A 23199-nucleotide genomic window follows, 5' to 3' on the forward strand; every position below is an offset into this window, starting at 1 on the left:
CATCAGGCAAATGGAACAGAAGTGTGAAAACGCACACCTCCAGATTCAGGGACAGTTTTTTCCCCAGCTGTTATCAGGCAACTGAATCATCCTATCACCAACCAGAGAGCGGTCCTGAACTACTATCTACCTCATTGATGACCCTCGGACTATCTTCGATTGAACTTTACTAGCTTTACCTTGCACTAAACGTTATTTCGGAATCGCATATCTATACACCGTGGGCGGATCGATTGTAATCGTGTATTGTCTTTCCGCTGACTGGTTAGCGCGCAACAAAAGCTTTTCACTGTACCTCGGTACAGGTGACAAAAAACTAAACTGAACTGAAATTAATGAGCCGCGTTCATACAGTGTGGAAACAGACCATAAATGCCAACATTGCTTTGCCTTCCTTACCACCGATTTAATGTGCAAATTAATCTTTTGACAATAGACAATAGACAATAGGTGCAGGAGTAGGCCATTCGGCCCTTTGAGCCAGCACCACCATTCAATGTGATCATGGCTGATCATCCCCAATCAGTACCCCGTTCCTGCCTTCTCCCCATATCCACTGACTCCGCTATCTTTAAGAGCCCTATCTAGCTCTCTCTTGAAAGTATCCAGAGAACCGGCCTCTGAGGCAGAGAATTCCACAGACTCACCACTCTCTGTGTGAAAAAGTGTTTCCTCATCTCCGTTCTAAATGGCTTACCCCTTATTCTTGCACCAGCGCTCCCAAGTCCCTTTGTACCTCCGATTTCTGATTCTCACCCCATTTAGAAAATAGTCTACGCCTTTATTCCTACAACTCCACACTTTGCTACACTATATTCCATCTGCCACTTCTCTGCCCACTCTCCCAACCTGTCCAAAGTCCTTCTGCAGAGTCCCTGCTTTCTCTACACTACCTGCCCCTCCACCTATCCACGACGGCTGGCCAAGCAAATAAAGAAAGGGAACTCACTTCTCCTTCACATCCTTTGCATGCTTGTCGTTCACCACGCCAATGGGGCGAGTGAGATCTCGGAAGACGCTTGGGTTATTCACATCTAACTCCTCAGATGTGTAATCGCAGATGATCCATGGAAACTGTGAAATAGAATGTAGCTCATCAAAACATTTTAAAAATAATATCTGCACAGATCACAGGGGCGGCACAGTGGCGCAGGAGTAGAACCAGAGCACGATCCCACCTTTGGGTATTGTGTGGAGTTTGCACGTTCTCCCCGTGACCACGTGTACTGGGCACCATACCCGAGGAAGGATGTGCTGGCTGTGGTAGCCATTAAGTTTAACTCAGCACGTTATAACTATAACCAGTTACCTTTAAATTTTACCTGCCTGTAATTATGTGGGTGGGATTTATACGTAGTCTGAGGCGTGTTTGCGGCTGAGATTCTCGTGCAGAATCGCTAGTAGTTTTTAGTTTTAGTTTTGAAGAAGCGTGGGGGAGGTCACAGCTTTCAACCATGCACCAGGTTCTACCATGCACCAGTTTGACTACAAGTAAGATCAAAATGTACTTAAAAGAGAAGAAGTTTGGATGAATAGAGAGAGTACAGAGGAGATTTACTAGAATGTTGCCTGGGTTTCAGCAACTAAGTTACAGAGAAAGGTTGAACAAGTTAGGTCTTTATTCTTTGGAGCACAGAAGGTTAAGGGGGGACTTGATAGAGGTCTTTAAAATGATGAGAGGGATAGACAGAGTTGACGTGGATAAGCTTTTCCCACTGAGAGTAGGGAAGATTCAAACAAGGGGACATGACTTGAGAATTAAGGGACAGAAGTTTAGGGGTAACATGAGGGGGAACTTCTTTACTCAGAGAGTGGTAGCTGTGTGGAATGAGCTTCCAGTGAAGGTGGTGGAGGCAGGTTCGATTTTATCATTTAAAAGAAATTGGATAGGTATATGGACGGGAAAGGAATGGAGGATTATGGTCTGAACGCAGGTATATGGGACTAGGGGAGAATACGTGTTCGGCACGGACTAGAAAGGTCGAGATGGCCTGTTTCCGTGCTGTAATTGTTATATGGTTATATGGAATATCTAAGGTACACAAAATTGCTGGAGAAACTCAGCGGGTGCAGCAGCATCTATGGAGCGAAGGAAATAGGCGACGTTTCGGGCCGAAACCCTTCTTCAGACTGGAATATCTTACTCTTTTTACTACGCCAATAAAGGAACTATTAATTAAGAGATGGTGTTTTGAAGATTAATCTTTGGACGGGTTTGAATGTCTCGTGGAGAGCTTGCGTGCGTAACAAAGCTATCTACTTACCCGTCTTCAATCATAGTGGCTAGAGGACACAATTCCTTGCCCGATATAATAATCTGCCACTACACTAGCTCTGGAGAGGGTCCAGAGGAGGTTTACAAGAATGATCCCAGGAATGAGTGGGTTAACCTATGATGAGCGTCTGTCGGCACTGGGCCTGTACTCGCTGGAGTTTACAAGGATGAAGGGGCACTTCATTGAAACTTACCGAATAGTGAAAGGCCTGGATTGAGTGGATGTGGAGAGGATGTTTCCACTGGTGGGAGAGTCTACGACCAGAGGGCACAGGCTCAGAATTAGAGGACGTTCTTTTAGGAAGGAGATGAGGAGAAATTTCTTTAGTAAGAGGGTGGCAAATCTGTGGAATTCTTTGCCAAAGAAGGCTGTGGAGGCTATCAGTGGATGTTTTTAAGGAAGAGATAGAGGCAGCGATTAGTACGGGTGTCAGAAGTTATGGGGAGAAGGCAGGAGAATGGGGTTAGGAGGGGGAGATAGATCAGCCATGATTGAATGGCGGAGTAGATTTGATGGGCCGAATGGCCTAACTCTACTACTATTCCTTATGACCTTACGACCACATGGGTTTCTACCTCTGGGGTGTTTCCTCCTACACCCCAAAGGCCTGCAGGCTTGTAGGTTGTGTAGGAAGGAACTGCAGATGCTGGTTTACACCGAAGATAGACTCAAGATGCTGGAGTAACTCAGCGGGACAGGCAGCATCTCTGGAGAGAAGGAATGGGTGACGTTTCTGGTCGAGACCCTTCTTCTATTTTGTGTGTGTGTGGGTAGGTGGGTGGATGGGTGGATGGGTGGATGGTGGGATGGGTGGATGGGTAGACAGACAGACAGACAGACAGACAGACAGATAGATAGAAAGATAGAAAGATAGGTGGAAGAATAGATAGATAGATAGATAGATAGATAGATAGATAGATATATACACACACTAAACTTTTCTTTCTCGTTCATTATATTATTCATAGTGTACTATGTTTACATATTCTGTAAGAATAACTAAGAATGTTATTGTTCTGTCTGGGACACATGACAATAAAACACTCTTGGTTTTGTTGTTCCATTGCCGGTACATCTGACAATTAAACTCTCTCTCCCTCCCTCTCTCTCGCTGAGGTGACTAGTGGGGGGCAGGGGTGGAAGGGTTACTGGAGCTACCCATCCCTCGGGAGTGAACTTACCACTGGGTACTGAGACAGGTCGTTGTACGTTCTCCCCGCAATGGTGTTCAGTTGCATCAAGTACTCAAAGTTGGAGATCTTTCTCTGAACCCATTTCTGAAAGAGAAAACACTGCATTTACTACGCGCTCATAAGTGGCGGGAGCAGAATTAGGCCATTCGGCCCATCAAGTCCACTCCGCCCTTCAATCATGGCCGATCTATCTCTCCCTCCTCACCCCATTCTCTTGGCTTCTCTCCATAACCCCTGACACCCGTACTAATCAAGAATCTATCAATCTCCGTACTTCAAATATCCAGTGACTTGGCCTATACAGCATTCTATGGCAAAGAATTCCACAGATTCACCACCCTCTGAATAAAGAAATTCCTCATCTTCTCATTCCTTTAATTCTGAGGCTATACCCTCTGTTCCTAGACTCTCCCACGAGTGGACACATCCTCTCCACATCCACTCTATCCAGGTCTTTCACTATTTGGTAATTTTCAATGAGGGTCCCCCCCCTCACCCCCCTCATTTAAACTCCAGCGAGTAGAGGCGCAGTGCCTATGTAGTTCGCAAAGTCACAAGCACTTGAGTTGGTGTTAAGTTCTTTTTAACAGCTAAAATGTATTTTTGTTTACTGCAAGCTAAGAATACCAAAGGCTTTTTGTTACATTGTTCAAAAAAGTTTAGTGTCCATTCAAGTGATTGCTTGTCAATGGCAATTCCTCATCATTGTCAATTGCTTGTCAATTTCACGCCTCATCATTGTCAATTGCTTGTCAATTTCATTGCCTCGTTAATATCAATTCCTTGTCAATTTCAATGCCTCATCATTGTCAATTGCTTGTCAATTTCAATGCCTCGTTAATATCAATTCCTTGTCAATTTCAATGCCTCATCATTGTCAATTGCTTGTCAATTTCAATACCTCATTAATATTAATTCCTTATCAATTTAATTGCCTCTTCAATGTCAATTTCAATGCCTTATCAATGCCAATTTCATGTCAATTTCTGTGTCTTGTCAATAGACAATAGACTGTAGGTGCAGGAGAAGGCCATTTGGCCCTTCGAGCCAGCACCGGCATTCAATGTGATCGTGGCTGATCATCCACAATCAGTACCCCGTTCCTGCCTTCTCCCCATAATCCCTGACTTCCCTATCCCTAAGAGCTCTATTTAACTCTCTCTTGAAAGCATACAGAGAACCAGCCTCCACCACCCTCTGAGGCAGAGAATTCCACAGACTCACCACTCTTTGTGTGAAAATCTTTTTCCTGATCTCCGTTCTAAATGGCTTACTCCTTATTCTTAAACTGTGGCCCCTGGTCTTAAACATGTTCCCAACACGTTTTGTACCTCTAGCATGTCCAAACCCTTAACAATCTAATATGTTTCAATAAGATATCCTCTCATCCTTCTAAACTCCAGAGTGTACAAGCGCAGCCGTTCCATTCACTCAGCATATGACAGTCCCTCCATCCCGGGAATTAACCTTGTAAACCTACGCTGCACTCCCTCAATAGCATGAATGTCCTTCCTCAAATTAGGGGACCAAAACTGCACATAATACTCCAGGTGTGGGCTCACTAGGGCCCTGTACAACTGCAGAAGGACCTCTTTGCTCCTATATTCGCTTCCTCTTGTTATAAAGGCCAATATGCCATTCTCGTTCTTCACTGCCTGCTGTACCTGCATGCTTACTTTCATTGACTGATGAATAAGGACCCCCCAGATCCTGTTGTACTTCCCCTTTTCCCAACTTGACACCATTCAGACAATAATCTGCCTTCCGGTTTTTGCCACCAAAGTGGATAACCTCACATTTATCCGCATTAAACTGCATCTGCCATGCATCTGCCCACTCCCCAAACCTGTCCAAGTCACCCTGCATTCTCATAGCATCCTCCTCCCAGTTCACACTGCCACCCAGCTTTGTGTCATCTGCAAATTTGCTAATGTTAATTTGAATCCCTTCATCTAAATCATTGATGCACCTCTAAAAATTTACCCCTCAGGTTCCTATCAAATCTTTCCTCCTCACCTTGAACCTACGTCAATTGCTAATGCCTCGTCAATATCAAATCCTTGTCAATTTCAATGCCTTGTCAATGTCAACAACCTCCTCTGTGTAACTATAGCAGACTTGGTTTTTTAACAGGCAGTCGACTACAATCAGAATCCGTTATAAAGAGGTCTGTAGTAACGAGGGTTTACTGTACGGTATGATCTGCTTTGACTGGATAGCATGCAAAACAAAGCTTCTCCCTGTGCCTCGGTACACGTGACAATTCTAAACCTAACTGTGACTGTCACTGGCATCGTATCGCCCAGCAACTTACTTGAGTTAATCCAGATGCTTTCAGCAGTTCCTGGGGTGAGCGGCTGTCGAAGTAGAAGAGGTTGGGTGGCCGGGCGGCCAGGATTAGCGAGTACACTTTGTTTCGGACCTGAACCCGGAAACAGGAGAAACCCCGTCAAACAGGGAGTCATAGAGCGATACACCGCGGAAACAGCCCAACATGCCCACACCGGCCAACAACCGTGCATAGTTCCTTGAAGGTGGAATCTCATATAGATAGGGTGGTAAAGAAAGCTTTTGGTATGCTAGCCTTTATAAATCAGAGCATTGAGTATAGAAGCTGGGATGTAATGTTAAAATTGTACAAGGCATTGGTGAGACCAAATCTGGAGTATGGTGTACAATTTTGGTCGCCCAATTATAGGAAGGATGTCAACAAAATAGAGAGAGTACAGAGGAGATTTACTAGAATGTTGCCTGGGTTTCAACAACTAAGTTACAGAGATAGGTTGAATAAGTTAGGTCTTTATTCTCTGGAGCGCAGAAGGTTAAGGGGGGACTTGATAGAGGTCTTTAAAATGATGAGAGGGATAGACAGAGTTGATGTGGATAAGCTTTTCCCTTTGAGAATAGGGAAGATTCAAACAAGAGGACATGACTTCAGAATTAAGGGACAGAAGTTTAGGGGTAACATGAGGGGGAACTTCTTTACTCAGAGAGTGGTAGCGGTGTGGAATGAGCTTCCAGTGGAAGTGGTGGAGGCAGGTTCGTTGGTATCATTTAAAAATAAATTGGATAGGCATATGGATGAGAAGGGAATGGAGGGCTATGGTATGAGTGCAGGCAGGTGGGACTAAGGGAAAAAAGTTGTTCGGCACGGACTTGTAGGGCCGAGATGGCCTGTTTCCGTGCTGTAATTGTTATATGGTTAATGTCTCAGCTACACTAGTCCCACCTGCCTGCGCTTGGTCCATAGCAATGGGCAAGAGACTCTGAGCATCTACCTGATTTATTCATGATTTTATACACCTCTATAAGATCACGCCTCATCCTCCTGCGCTCCAAGGAATATGTTTTTTTCAATGACTGCCGATGTTTGCTCATTCCACACACCCAAAAATGTACCCCTCAGGTTCCTATCAAATCTATCCCCCTCACCTTGAACCTATGTCCTCCGGTTCTTGATTCCCCTACTCTGGGCAAGAGATCCAGCCTGCTCAACCTGTCCCTTTAGTTCACACCCTCTTGACTTGGCAACATCCTTGTAAATCAACGGGTCAGGCAGCACCTCTGGAGAATATGGATAGTGATGTTTCGGGTCAGAACCCTTTGTTGGAGCACGACTCGAAACGTCACCTATCCGAGTTCTCCCCAAATTTTGCCTGACCCGATGAGTTACTCCAGCACTTTGTGTCTATTTTTCTGGATGAGAGGGTATTAAATATAAGGAGAGACTTTAGAGATACAGCGTGTATAAACAGGCCCTTCGGCCCACCGAGTCCATGCCGACCAGCGATCCCCCCCCCGCATACTAGCACTACCCTACACACACTGGGACAATTTACAATTTTACGGATGCCAATTAGCCTACAAACCTGCACCTCTTTGGGATGTGGGAGGAAACCGGAGCACCCGGAGAACATGCAAACTCCGCATTGACAGCACACGTAGTCAGGGTTGAACCCGGGTCACTAGCGCTGTGAGGCAGCAACTCTACCGCTGCCAAGTGTTTGACCAACGTGGCTGGAGAATATGGATCAGTGATGTTTCGGGTCAGAACCCTTCGTTAGACCCCGACTCGAAACGTCACCTATCCGAGTTCTCCACAAATGTTGCCTGACCCGATGAGTTACTCCAGCACTTTGTGTCTGTTTTTCTCTGCAGCATGAGAAACCTGCTAGAGATACAGGAAGTGACATGGACATGGACATGGTAGGCAGTCAGAATGTTTTCTCAGAGTGGACATGCCAAAGACCACAGGGCACAGCTTTGAGTTGAGGAGCAAATTTTAAAGGAGACGTGCAGGACTAGTTTTCTTTTTAGTCAGAGGGTGGTGGGTGCCTGGAACGGCACGTGGATATGCAGGGAATGGAGGGATATGGATCACGTGCAGGCAGAGGAGATTAGTTTAACTTGGCATCATATTCAGCACGGACTTCGACAGGCACCCTCCATTGAAGAAGCGTCTCGACCCGAAACGCCACCCATTCCCTCTCTCCAGAGATGCTGCCCGTCCCGCTGAGTTACTCCAGCATTTTGTGTCTAAACCAGCATCTGCAGATCCTTCTCCCACACCCTCCCACAGTCTGGTGTCCATGGTAGATCTTCATTCAATAAGCTGCTTCGACTACTTCAGGGAACTGACCACCTCATTTAATGAATACATTTTGTTTTTTTAACTAGCTAATCTATTTGTAATGTTACACTTCAGAATATGTGAAACTCTAAACTAGAGGTCCTGGAGCCTAGCGTCACTAAAATAAGCACCAGCTCCAACCCACATCCCTATCGATCATAGAGAGGGCACTGCTGAGAAATAATGTGAACGCTGCCCAGTCTATCTACACACACATGGAAACATACACACGCACACACACGCACGCAAACACATTTGTACACGTATGCACACACACGATATGCACACACACACACACACATTTGCACACGTATGCACACACACACACACATTCGCACACACACACACACACATTCGCACACATGCATGCACACACACACACACACACACATTCGCACATGCATGCACACACACACATAGAAACATACACACACTCGCACACGTACACACACGCACACACACATGCATGGACACACACACATGCACACACATGCATATATACACACACATATATATATATATATACATACATATGCATGCACACATATACATAAATATATATGCATATATATACATATTTACATATATATACACACACATATATATATATATATACATACACACACACAAAATATATACATACATATACACACACACAGACATACACACATACATACATATGTATACACACAAATATACATGCACACTCACACACTGAACTTTTTCACATTTATTATATTGTTTACAGTATACTATGTTTATATATTCTATCGTGCTGCTGCAAGTAAGAATTTCGTTGTCCTATCTGGGACACATAAAACTCAATAAAACACTCTCGACTCTTTGGAACACCATACCTTCTTCTTGAAGTTGACAAAGTAGTTAGACTGATCAATGAAGAAGAACTCCAGTGCCGATCTCCGCAGGTTATAACGCCGGAGATGGACCTCTCTCAGATGACAGAGTGGACGTTTGAAATCGTACCCAATACCTGAAGGAATAACACCATGATTAAGTGCTGAATGGGACCACAACCAAACTCAATGCTAGCATTATTTTTTCGAGGGGTTGTGTACAAAAACAGGGATGAAATGCTGAGGTTCTATAAGGTGCTGCTAAACCCGCTTTTGGAATATTGTGAGCAATTTTGTGCCCCATATCTGAGGAAGGATGTGCTGGCTCTGGAGAGGGTCCAGAGGAGGTTTACAAGAATGACCCCAGGAATGAGTGGGTTAACATATGATGAGCGTTTGTCGGCACTGGGCCTGTACTCGCTGGGGTTTAGAAGAATGAGGGGGAAACCTCATTGAAACGTGCAGAATAGTGAAAGGCTTGGATAGAGTGGATGTGGAGAGGATGTTTCCACTAGTGGGAGAGTCTAGGACCAGAGGTCACAGCCTCAGAATTAGAAACATAGAAAATAGATGCAGGAATAGGCCATTCGACGCTTTGAGCATGGCTGATCATCCAAAATCAGTACCCCGTTCCTGCTTTCTCCCCATATCCCTTGATTCCATTAGCCTTAAGAGCTATATCTAATTCTCTCTTGAAAACATCCAGTTAATTGGCCTCCACTGCCTTCTGTGGCAGAGAATTCCACAGATCCACAACTCTCTGGGTGAAAAGGTTTTTTCTCATCTCAGTCCTAAATGGACAACCCTTTAATCTTAAACTAATGACCCCTGGTTCTGGACTCCCCCCAACATCGGGAACAAAGCCTCACAATTAAAGGACGTTCTTTTAGTAAGGAGATGGGGAGAAATGTCTTTAGACAGAGGGTGGTGAACCTGTGGAATTCATTGCCACAGAAGGCTGTGGGGGCCAAGTCAGTGGATAAGGCAGAGATAGACAGATTCTTGATTAGTACAGGTGTCAGAGGTAATGGAGAGAAGACAGGAGAATGGGGTTAGGAGGGAGAGATAGATCAGCCATGATCGAATGGTGGAGTAGACAATGGGACGAATGGCTTAATTCTACTCCCATTCTTTTTGTTTTGGTTTTTTTTTTTTTTGTTTATTTTATTAGAAGTTAATACAGTACAAAACAGTACAGTGGAACCTAATTTTAGGTGCCAACTATGTAATACCGTAATCCATTCTATGTACAACTTCTAGTTTTATGTTTTGAGAAGGAAGTAAGCAAGACAAGAAAAAAAAAAACAATAGAAAGGGGAAAAAGAGGAAAAATAGATGGTAGAGAGTAGAAAAACGTGAAGTGTGTATATAAAAAAAAAAAATAAAAAGTGGAAAGTATAAATAGAAGAGAAGGCCCCTTAAAAGAGAAATTTTCAAATCTGTATTCGGAGATGTATATCTATCCACGTCATGAACTGAAATCAGCAATCTTTACGGTACCGCTGCATCACATGATTCCAAAAAGTCGATGAAAGGTGACCAACTCCTTAAGAATTGATCATATTTATCTATTAGTCGGAGTCTCATTTCTTCAAGGCGAGCTATGTCCATCATATTCTTAATCCACATTTTAACAGTTGGTATGGTTGTATTTTTCCAAATTTTAACTATCAATTTCTTTCCAATTATTAACCCATAATTAAAAAAAACATTTTGGTCTTTATTTAAATTGATATCTTCTACTATTATTGCAAATATAATCCATTCCGTTTTAGGTTCTATTGTGGACTTACAAGATACAAGATACAAGATACATTTAATTGTCATTTGGACCCCTTGAGGTCCAAACGAAATGCCGTTTCTGCAGCCATACATACTTGAAAAGCTTTGTAAATATATCAAATATATCGCTCCAAAATTTATTCAACTTTGTACATCCTACAAATGAATGTGTTACATTAGCGTTTTGAGGAGAAATGTTTTTAGTCAGAGGGTGGTGAACCTGTGGAATTCATTGCCACAGACGGCTGTGGAGGCCAAGTCAGTGGATATTTTTAAGGCAGAGATAGATAGATTCTTGATTGGTACGGGTGTCAGGGGTTATGGGAAGAAGGCAGGAGAAGGGGGTTAGGAGGGAGTGAAAGGTCAGCCATGACTGAATGGCAGAGTAGACTGGATGGGCCGAATGGCCTAATTCTATTCCTATTCTTTACTACCTTAAATAAAATCTTGTTTTTTGGTAAAAGATTCAGCAAGAAAACACAGAGTCCGTGCTGCCCGACAGTGAGTGGATGTTTACATAGTTGGCTGCTTAGTCATGCCGAGTTGGTGAGAGCAGGTGATGAGGGGGTGGTTCTGGGACACCAGAACTAACTGTGGAGGCTTCCCGCGTGTTGTGGGCCTAACTCAACGAAACACCAGTGAATGGAGATGTCCACTAGATAATCCCAATGATATACTCGCATCTGCACCAACAGTGTAGGTAGCTTCTTTAGTCAGAGGGTGGTGAACCTGTGGAATTCTTTGCCACAGAAGGCTGTGGAGGCCAAGTCAGTGGATATTTTTAAGGCAGAGATAGATAGATTCTTGATTGGTACGGGTGTCAGGGGTTATGGGAAGAAGGCAGGAGAAGGGGGTTAGGAGGGAGAGAAAGGTCAGCCATGACTGAATGGCGGAGTAGACTTGATGGGCTGAATGGCCTAAATCTGCTATCACTTTTGACCTTATTATTGAATATGGCATTAGTTGTTGTCCTCGGCATAAGTGTGTGTAAGCTGTTTAGATGGTGCTTAACTGCAGGCCCAGCCCACCCGCTGCAGATGGGTCCGGATCGCCCACCGCAGATTCGAGGGCCCACTGGAGCCCACCTGGATGGCCGGTGAGCAGACCGGCTGTGGGAGGGAGCGCGCTGCCTCGACGGGGTGAGTGGGCCGCTGGAGGCCCTGCAGCAGCCTGGGGCTGGGCTGGACCAGGCGCCGCTCCAAGAGGCCGAGCACGTGGACCGCACGCGGCCAACAGCAGCAGAGGCCAGGCCGACCCTGCAATGTCGCCATGACAACGGGCCTTCACGATCAGGTCGAGATCCCTGCACTTACAACAACTGGGACTTGGAAATGGCCCCAAACTGGCGACTCTGTACACTGTCTCAGTGCACGACTGCTGTACACTTGTACTGTATCTGAATGAATGAATAAGTTTATTGGCCAAGTATTCACATACAAGGAATTTGCCTTGGTGCTCCACCCGCTAGTGACAACATGGCATACAGTGACAGTTAGGAATGACACATTAAACATTCATAATAAAAGATGCGGACTGGAAAGGCGGGACTGTCATATGAGGAAAGATTGAAAAGACTAGGCTTGTATTCACTGGAATTTAGAAGGATGAGAGGAAATCTTATAGAAACGTATAATATTATAAAAGGACTGGACAACCTAGATGTAGGAAAACATTTCCCAATGCTGGGCGAGTCCAGAACCAGGGGGGGGGTCACAGTTTAAGAATAAGGGGTAGGCCATTTCAGACTGAGATGAGGAAAAACCTTTTCACCCAGAGAGTTGTGAATCTGTGGTATTCTCTGCCACAGAAGGCAGTGGATGCCAATTTGCTGGATGTATTCAAGAGAGAGTTGGATTTAGGTCTTAGGGCTAATGGAATGAAGGGATATGGGGAGAAAGCAGGAACGGGGTACTGATTCTGGAAGATCGGCCATGATCATATTGAGTGGCGGAGCTGGCTCGAATGGCCTACTCCTGCGCCTATTTAGAGAATAGGCAATAGACAATAGGTGCAGGAGTAGGCCATTTAGCCCTTCGAGCCAGTGGCTTCGAGCAATGTGATCATGGCTGATCATCCCCAATCAGTACCACGTTCCTGCCTTCTCCCCATATCTGCTCAGTTTCTACACTTGTACTGTATCTGAGTTGCTTATCTAAGATGTATCTTAGCGCTTATGTACGTTGAAATGTACTGAACTGCATACAAAAATGAATTTCACTGCACCTCGTTCATTTGACTAACGAAGTATTATAGCATACTTTGGCATTGTGCTTGGTGTTCTTGGTTGAGCACTATCCTGGTGTTTTAAGGGCCTGTCCCACTTGGCTGTCTTCCGCGCGCCATTTACGTGACCTGCTATCATGTGGGTAGCGGGGGACGGGCGCATGGAGTGGTGTGGAGGAGTGTTGGACTTCGTCCTGCACGAAATGTTCGCTCGCCATCGGCCTGCCGCGTAACTGACGGCCAAAGTGGGACAGGCCCAAGACCCTGGCGCGACGCAACGACTCACCTCCAACAGCAGCAGAAGCCGGCAAACGATCGCCGTGCTCGGCCTGGGGCTCACGGCCGTTGCGGTCCGGATCCGCCCCCACTTCTACTCCCAGAGCGGGGCCAAGAAAATTGAAGATGGACACAAAATGCTGGAGTAACTCAGCGGGACCGGCAGCATCTCTGGAGAGAGGCAACGGGTGACGTTTCGGGTCGAGACCCTTCTTTCAGACTGAAGCAGAGTCTCGACACGAAACGTCACCCATTGCTTCTCTCCATAATTGCTGCCAGTCCCGCTGAGATACTCCAGCATTTTGTGTCAATCTTCAAATGACGTCACGCGCTCCAGACGGATGCGCGGGCGCATGATGACGCTGGTGACTCTGGCGGGACCGTCACGTGACCGTCACTACTGGCCTGTCGCGTAAGTGGTGGCCCAAGTGGGACAGGCCCTTTCGCACAAGTACTGTGTGGTTTAATACTAATTAGCTTTGCACAGTGAGAACTGAAGCGGGCGGATGGATTTGGGGGGGAACCTCACCCTCCTCTGTCTCTTCTTTCTCCGAGCTGCCGTCGTAGAAGTAGATGTGCTGGGTGGTGACCTCGAGTCGCCCCGGGATCACCGCCACCACCGTGATCAGCTCACACTCCTCCGATATCACCAGCTTCTCCTTCAGACTGGGCTCCTCCGGCTCCACCCTACGGAAACACCACCGGACAAAGAGATTTCATCATTCAAACGTGGAAATGAAAAACACTCCCAGTGGCAGAGGATTGAAGAGGGGGAGGGGGGAACTAACCCGGAGAAATAACCCGGTGAATTACATTTCACCGCACCTTATGGTGCATGTGACAAATAAAGTTGAACTTGAACTTGATTGGAATGGGAACACACAGGCGCCTGGCAGTCCAACCCTGAACACTCTGGTGATGGTGAGTCAGGTGTATTACGATCATTTCGACTTACGATGGGTGTATCGGAACGTAAACCCCATCGTAAGTTGAGGAGCGCCTGGTAGTAGCAGTCAAATACGGGACAAGGGCGGTCCCGTACGGGACAAACCAATATAGCCCAATATAGGGGATGTCCCGGCCAAAACGGGACAGTTAGCAACCCTACTCCTCTCTCCACGCCCCTCACACAGAGGAACAGCAACTCATATTTCACTTGGGGAGCTTACAACCCAGCGGTATGAACATTAACTTCTCTAGTTTAGTTTAGTTTAGTCTAGAGACACAGCATGGAAACAGGCCCTTCGGACCACCGAGTCTGCGCCGACCAGCGATCCCCGCACACTAACACTACCACACACACTAGGGACAATTTACACATACAACACGCCTGCACGTCTTTGGAGTGTGGGAGGAAACCGAAGATCTCAGAGAAATCCCACAAAGTCACAGGGAGAACGTACAAACTCCGTAGAGACAGCACCCGTGGTCGGGATCGAACCGGGGTTTAAGCGATGTAAGGCAGCAATTCTACCGCTGCACCAGTCTCTCACTCAGTTCAGTTTAGTTTATTGTCACGTGTACCGAGGTACAGTGAAAAGCTTTTGTTGCGTGCTAACCAGTCAGCGGAAAGACAATACATGATTCCAATCAATCCATTTACGGTGTGTAAATACATGATAAGGGAATAACATTTAGTGCAAGGTAAAGCCAGTAAAGTCCAATCAAGGATAGTCCGAGGGGCATCAACGAGGTAGTTAGTAGTTCAGGACTGCTCTCTAGTTGTGGTGACCCTTGCTTTCCATGTTAAAAGTAACCCAGTTAGAATCAATCATGAACATATTAATCTCTCTGTAGATATTGTAGTTAGGGCAGCAGATGTCTATGATGCCATTAACATGTTGGATAACAACAAAGCCTGTGGTATGGACTGCATTACTGCAGAACATCTAAAATATGCCAGCTATAAGCTCTGCCCCTTGCTTTCCATGTGCTTTAATGGTTGTTTGGTTCATGGTGTCTTGCCAAATGATATTATGTCTGTAATGTTAGTGCCTGTGATTAAAGATAAGGCTGGTAGGCTCAACAGTATTGATAATTACCGACCTATTGCATTAGCCAGTATCTTATCTAAAGTACTGGAGAGAATACTGTTGACAAAGCTAGAAATGTATGTCCTTACTAATGACAATCAGTTTGGGTTCAAAAGAAAGCATGGAACTGACCTGTGTATCTATGCTCTTAAAGAGATTGTGTTCAGGTACTCGAGCCTGAATTCATCTGTATTTTTATGTTTTATTGATGCGTCCAAGGCATTTGATAGAATTAATCATGAACAATTGTTTGTAAAATTGCTAAATAGAGGTGCCCCTAAATTCTTAGTGAGAATTTTAGTGTTTTGGTATGCCCATCAAACGTTTCAGGTTAAATGGGACAATGTTGTATCTGCTCCATTCAGTGTTAGTAACGGAGTGCGGCAAGGAGGAATTTTGTCTCCTATTTTATTTAATGTTTATATGGACGAATTGTCAAATCAGTTAAATAGGTTAAAAACTGGCTGTCTTGTGGGCAACACTATTGTTAATCATCTGATGTATGCAGACGACCTGGTCCTGCTCTGTCCATATAGTGCTGGGCTGCAGCAGATGCTGAAGGTGTGCTCTCAGTATGGCCTTGATTATGACATAAAGTATAACGCTGAGAAAAGCCGCATAATGATAGTTAGAAGCGCTGAGGACAGGAAATCAACTTTTCCGACCTTTTATTTGTCAGACAGTCCTCTTGCAGTGTGTGAGGAAATTAAATACTTGGGTCATGTCATATCCGATGACTGGAAGGATGACAAAGACCTCTACCGACAGCGCTGTAAAATTTATCTTCAAGCCAACATGCTTATAAGGAAGTTTTATATGTGCTCTGACGATGTAAAGTGTTCCCTGTTCAGAACCTACATCACACCGTTATATACTGCTCAATTGTGGTCTAAGTATAAGAAAAAGAGTATGCAGAGGCTTAAGGTAGCATAGAATGATGCAATGAGGTTGCTACTTCATGTCCCTAGGTGGCATAGTGCCAGTCAATTGTTTGTGTCCACTAGAGTGCCAACCTGTGAGGCACTCTTAAGACAGCTGATGTTTAGTTTTATGTGTCGCCTGGACAAGTCAGGGAACCACATAATTGAAGCCTTAGTCAGCCCTCTGAAAAGCTGCTATAGATTCACTTCTAGGCTAAGATGGCATTGGTGCAATAGCTTATATATATTTTAGGCTAATATGCAATTTCTTAATGTATCTTTGTAATTCTTTGTACTGTTTGATGTGTATATGGACCTGTGTCTGAAATAAAGCTTTAATAATAATAATAATTTCCCTCTGTCTCCATCCATGCCCCATCCCAGTTCTCAGCCCAGCCTGACTGTCTTCAAACATGTTATCTTTGTATCCCCGAGAAAACAATGATCCATTCTGCATTGTCCTTGAACTTTGTCTCCTTTGATCTCTTGTTTTCACACCTTATCCTTTCATATCTCTGTGTCTCCCTCTCCGCTGACTCTCAGCCTGAAGAAGGGTCTCGACCCGAAACGTCACCCATTCCTGCGCTCCAGAGATGCTGCCTGTCCCGCTGAGTTTTGGTCCCCTAATTTGAAGAAGGACATTCTTGCTATTGAGGGAGTGCAGCGTAGGTTCACAAGGTTAATTCCCGGGATGGCGGGAATGTCATATGCTGAGAGAATGGAGCGGCTGGGCTTGTACACTCTGGAGTTTACCATATAACAACCATATAACAATTACAGCACGGAAACACGCCATCTCGGCCCTACAAGTCCGTGCCGAACAACTTTTTGTTTAGAAGGGAACTTATTGAAACATATCAGATTATTAAGGGATTGGACACGCTAGAGACAGGAAACATGTTCCCGATGTTGGGTGAGTCCAGAACCAGGGGCCACAGTTTAAGAATAAGGAGTAAGCCATTTAGAACGGAGATGAGGAAAAACATTTTCACCCAGAGAGTTGTGAATCTGTGGAGGGCGGTGGAGGCCAATTCACTGGACGTTTTCAAGAGAGAGTTAGATAGAGCTCTAGGGGCTAGCGGAGTCAAGGGATATGGGTAGAAGGCAGGAATGGGGTACTGATTGTGGATGATCAGCCATGATCACAGTTAATGGCGGAGCTGGCTCGATGGGCCGAATGGCCTACACCTGTTGTGTATTGTTACTCCAGCATTTTGTGACTATCTTCAATGTAAACCAGCATTTGCAGTTCCTTCCTGCACTTGGCGCCCAGTCCTGGCGACGACATGCATGCTGGTCACAGAAGCAGATCTGCAATCGCGCATTACAATCGCTCCACGCTTTTAAACCTCTACTCCTAATATTTATCATGTATCTGTACACTGTAAATGGCTTGATTTGTAATCATGTATTGTCTTTCCGCTGACTGGATAGTATGCAACACAAGCTTTCCACTGTACCTCGGTACATGTGACAATAAACTCAACTGCACTAAACTGCAGGAAGATACAGAAGCGTCAGAGCACATACCACCAGACACAGCAATGGTTTCTTCCTGGGTCTCAACCAGGTCCACAGGTTACAGAACTGCAGATATAGGTTTAGACCAAAGAGAGACACAATCCACCTCAACTACCTCCAACGGCAGCTCGTTCCTTCACCCACCAGCCTTTGTGTGAAAAAAAGTTACTTCTCAGGTTCAGAGGGTTGTGAGTCTGTGGAATTCTCTGCCTCAGAGGGCGGTGGAGGCCGGTTCTCTGGATGCTTTCAAGAGAGAGCTAGATACGGCTCTTAAAAATAACGGAGTCAGAGGATATGGGGAGAAGGCAGGAACGGGGTACTGATTGGGGATGATCAGCCATGATCACATTGAATGGCGGTGCTGGCTCGAAGAGCTGAATGGCCTCCTCCTGCACCTATTGGCTATTGTCTATTAAATCTTTTCCCCCCTCACCTTAAACCTACGGTTCTCAATTTCCCAACTCTGGGCAAGAGACTGTGTGTTTACCCAATCTATTCCCCTCTCGTGGGAGAGTCTAGGACCAGAGGGCACAGCCTCAGGATAAAAGGACATTCCTTTAGGAAGGAGATGAGGAGGAATTTCTTGCCAGAGGGTGGTGAATCTGTTTGAATTCATTGCCACAGAAGGCTGTGGAGGCCAAGTCCATAGAGCTCCACAGGCAGAGATAGAGGTTTGATTAGTGTCAGGGGTTATGGGGTGAAGGCTGGAGAATTGGGTTGCGAGAAGATAGATCAGCCATGATTGAATGGCAGAATAAATTTGATGGGCCGAATGGTCTAACTCTGCTCCTATCGCTTATGAACTATGATCTTACGCACCCCTATAAAATCACACCTCATGCTCCTGCACTCCGAGGAATAGAGTCCCAGCCTACTCAACCTCTGCCTATTGCTTAGACCCTCATGTCCTGGCAACGTCCTCCTAAACCGTGTGTGGGTGGGAGATTGTGACTCGTGAATGTAATGGGATTTGCTGAGGTAGTGACTGAGAAGGCTGGGAGGGTTTCCAACGTTATAAAGCACCTCATTCTACAAACTCTGTGGCCAGGGTCGCCAACTTTCCCACTCCCAAATGAGGGACAAAAGATCAAAATACGGGACAAATTCCCGACGGCAATTTGTTGACCGACTGGGCCGTGTCTGGGTGAATGATGAGTTGGCCCCGGGTGCTGGACTGCACACAAAGTCCAGCCGGCGTGCCAGCTGAGGAGTTTTGGCCCGGGCCGCGCGCAAAGTCCGGCGCCCCGTCCAACTCCTGAACCGATGATCGGCCGTGAGAAGGAGGAGGGGTGGTGTTGGTGGTGTCGGCGGTAAGTGAAGGTCCGAAGGTCGGACAGCTGGCCGGGCTGCCGACCGACCGACGGGGCCACGGGCGAGGCGCTGCTGCTGCTGCTGCTGCACTCCACGGGCTGCACTACATCGGGACGGGTGAGGCAGGGCCAGACGTGGCGCTCCTCGACCCGACAGTCCCCTCGACCCGAGTAGCAGCGGTCACATACGGGACAAGGGCGGTCCCGTACGGGACAAACCAATTTAGCCCAATATACGGGATGTCCCGGCTAATACGGGACACGTTGGCAACCCCTAGTGTAGCTGAGATCACAGGGGCAGGGAGGGGACGGGTGGTCAGCTTTTAGTTTAGTTTAGTTTAAAGATACAGCGCAGAAACATGGCCGCCGGCCCGCGCCGACCAGCGATCCCCGCACATTAACACGATCCTACACACACTAGGGACAATTTCTACCGTTACCAAGCCAATTAACCTAGAAGGTAGACAAAAGTGATGGAGAAACTCAGCGGGTGCAGCAGCATCTATGGAGCGAAGGAAATAGGCAACGAAATAGGCCAAAACGTTGCCTATTTCCTTCGCTCCATAGATGCACTTTTGTCTGCCTTCGATTTTCCAGCATCTGCAGTTCTTTCTTAAACAATTAGCCGACAAACCTGTACGTCTTTGGAGTGAGGGGGGAAATGGAAGATATCTGAGAAAACCCACGCAGGTCATGGGGAGAACGTGCAAGCTCCGTACAGACAGCACCCGCAGTCGGGATGGAACCCGGGTCTCTAGGGGGGGACTGCAAGAGCTGTAAGGCAGCAACTCTACCGACACGACACTCACTGGTTGTCGAGGAACATCAGGTCTTCATCACCCAGCTGGTCGTCCGCCTGCTCACTCACTCTCGCCTCCTTGGCCACGGAGAGAGGGGGCGAGTCCGCGGGGACCCGGCTCTGCTCGCTGCCTGCAGACAATCAAAGCAAGTCGGTCAGTTCACCGTCCACCAACGCTTGTACCTCCGCCGAAGGCTCATGGACATTCAGCACAACTCTCACCAACTCCGACAGATGCGCTGTTCTGCAGAAAGCATTTTATCGGGATGCGTCACAGCTCGGTTTGGGAACAGCTATGCCCAAGACCGCAAGGAATCGCAGCGCATTGTGGACGCGGCCCAGACCATCGCATAAACCAACCTCCCTTCCATTGACTCCATCTACACCTCACGCTGCCTCGGCAAGGCCAGCAGCATCATCAAGGACCAGTCGCACCCCGGCCACTCCCTCTTCTCCCCTCTCCCATCCGGCAAGAGGTACAGAAGTGTGAAAACGCACACACCTCCAGATTCAGGGACAGTTTCTTCCCAGCTGTTATCAGGCAACTGAACCATCCTACCACAACCAGAGAGCGGTCCTGAGCTACTATCTACCTCATTGGAGACCCTCGGACTATCTTTGATTGGCTTTACCTTGCACTAAACGTTATTCCCTTATCATGTATCTATCTGTACACTGTGAATGGCTCGATTGTAATCATGTATTGTCTTTCCGCTGACTGGTTAGCACGCAACAAAAGCTTTTCACTGTACCTCGGTACATGGTCAGGTCAGGTGGAGATCCCCCCCCCCCGAGCTATGGTCGGATAATCGGCGACTAAACCATCTCCCCCACCTGGTTTACCAGGTGAGGAGGGGGCTGTGGACCCCCAGCAGGACCAAAAACAAGACCTGTCAAAGGGCGGATGAGCTCCTAGCGAGCAGACGGCCATCCTCACTTCAGTAGAAGTTGCGGTCAATGTCGTACACAGCATTGTAAGGCACCATTGACATTTTCACTGACATAAACTAAACTGAATTAAAACTAAACATTGCCTGTGTGATGTGTCTCAGATGTAACACCAAGAGTTTGCCTTAATTAAGGATGGGAGTCTTTCTGCCACAGTTTCCATTTGCTTCAGTTTTATTTTCTTTTATTAAAAAGAAATATATATATTTTTTAGATACAGGCACACAAAGTCCATGCTCAACGTGATGCCAAGTTAAACTAATCTCCTCTGCCTGCACGTGATCCATATCCCTCCATTCCCTGCGTATCCATGTGCCTGTCTAAAAGCCTCTTAAACACCACAATCATATCTGCCTCCACCACCCACCCCTGGCATCGCGTTCCAGGCACCCACCACCCTCTGTGTAAATAACTTCTCCCACAGGTTTCTCCCTCTCACCTTAAAACGATGCCTCCCAACCGGTGACATTTCCACCCAGGGGAAAAGGTTCTGACTGTCTACCCTACTTTTGAGTTGTGAATCTGTGGAATTCTCTGCCTCAGAGGGCGGTGGAGGCCGGTTCTCTGGATGCTTTCAAGAGAGAGCTAGATAGGGCTCTTAAAGATAGCGGAGTCAGGGGATATGGGGAGAAGGCAGGAACGGGGTACTGATTGGGGATGATCAGCCATGATCACATTGAATGGCGGTGCTGGCTCGAAGGGCCGAATGGCCTACTCCTGCACTTATTGTCTATTGTCTATGCCTCTCATAACTTCATATACCCACAGCCTCTGATGCCCCAGAGAAAACTTTTTTGCGTCTCTCATACCTAATACCCCCTAACGCAGGCAGCGTTCTGGGGAACCTCCTCTGCACCCTCTCCAAAACCTCCACATCCTTGCTGTAACGGGGCGATTAGAACTGCAAGCCAGACTCCAGATGTGACCTCACCAGAGTCCTATGTCTAAGGTCCAGCAAGTTTTCAGTCTTCAAATAATTGGTTCTGGTTGTACGGCAAGTATAGATTCTGAGATTCTGGAACTAATAGCTTCATAGACCAGGAACCGCAGATGCTGGTTTAAACCGAAAATAGACACACACAGAGGAGCGAGAAGAGGGGAGGGGAGGAGAGGAAGGGGAGGAGTGGGGAGGAGAGGGGATGAGAAGGGAGGAGGGGAAAGGCGAGGGGAGGAGAGGTGATGAGGGCAGTAGATGAGTGGAGGGGATAGGAGTGAGTAGGAGGGAAGAGGGGAGAGATGGAGAGGAGAGTTAGATAGGGCTCTTAAAGTTAGGGGATATGGGGAGAAGGCAGGAACGAGGTACCGATTGCGGATTGAATGGGCCGGAGTGGGCTCAATGGGCCGAATGGCCTAATGCTGCTCCTATCTTTTCAGAAGGAACTGAAACAGTTTCAGAAGGAACTGCAGATGCTGGAAAAAAATTGAAGGTAGACAAAAAATGCTGGAGAAAATAGAAGGCAGGAACGGGGTACTGATTGGGGATGATCAGCCATGATCACATTGAATGGCGGTGCTGGCTCGAAGGGCCGAATGGCCTACTCCTGCACCTATTGTCTATTGTGTCTATAGTTTCTGCCAATCTGGAACTAATTTGGAAAATAATCTTGAGTTGAAAATTCTTCGGCCCCCCTCGGGCATGGATGACCATGGGAGTCTCCAGGGTTGGAGGACGCCTGTGCGTGACTTTGTTTAACGTGGGGAGACTGGTGCACAGACAGCCACCCCACGGTCCTTGACAGATCTGGGTCAGGATCCAGTGGCATGGAGTCCAAGACGACCTGAGACCCTTTTCTGCTGCAGCCTTCATCCGCCTTCCCAGCCGTTGTGACGCTCCACTAAGGTCAGCCATCGTCCTCCGCCTGTTCCACCGTTGAGGTCTTGGTTGAATTGCTCTTTGTCAGGGACCTCCCCCCTTGACCTTACCGCCATGGGTGGCCCTACCAGGAGCGTAGCTCCAGACGGCATCGCTCACAGGATCTCAGGTCCACACAAGCTTCTCCACCACGACAAGGTGACAATCCATTCAGTACAATTGATTGCTATGTTTCCTGCATGACTGCCGATGTTTGCTCCCCACCGTCCTTTGTGTGAAATGGTTACCCCTCAGGTTTGCCCCCCAAATCTTTTCCCCTTGCCTTAAACCTGTGCTCTCTGGTTCCTGATTCCCCTTGTCTGGGCAAGAGTCCCCGCTTCTTCAACCTCTCCCTGTAGCTTAGACATAGAAACATAGAAAATAGGTGCAGGAGTAGGCCATTCGGCCCTTTGAGCCTGCACCGCCATTCAATATGATCATGGCTGATCATCCAACTCAGTATCCTGTACCTGCCTTCTCTCCATACCCCCTGATCCCTTTAGCCACAAGGGCCACATCTAACTCCCTCTTAAATATAGCCAACAAACTGGCCTCAACTACCTTCTGTGGCAGAGAATTCCA

The 23199-nt window shown here is 46.8% G+C and overlaps 1 protein-coding gene across 1 annotated transcript in view; it reads right to left on the minus strand.

Moving 5' to 3' along the window:
* LOC129693317 (neurobeachin-like protein 2) overlaps nt 1-23199 on the minus strand; it is a gene marked incomplete at its 5' end in the record, with an annotated part of 143723 nt that overhangs the window by 51397 nt on the left and 69127 nt on the right. Inside the window, 6 exons of the mRNA XM_055630164.1 lie at nt 950-1074; nt 3458-3553; nt 5784-5891; nt 8957-9090; nt 13764-13921; nt 19828-19948. Of these exons, the coding sequence (XP_055486139.1) occupies nt 950-1074; nt 3458-3553; nt 5784-5891; nt 8957-9090; nt 13764-13921; nt 19828-19948 (742 nt within the window). The remainder of the gene's footprint in view (nt 1-949; nt 1075-3457; nt 3554-5783; nt 5892-8956; nt 9091-13763; nt 13922-19827; nt 19949-23199) is intronic.

The sequence above is a fragment of the Leucoraja erinacea genome, unplaced genomic scaffold, assembly GCF_028641065.1.
Source record: "Leucoraja erinacea ecotype New England unplaced genomic scaffold, Leri_hhj_1 Leri_258S, whole genome shotgun sequence".
Classification (NCBI taxonomy): domain Eukaryota; kingdom Metazoa; phylum Chordata; class Chondrichthyes; order Rajiformes; family Rajidae; genus Leucoraja; species Leucoraja erinaceus.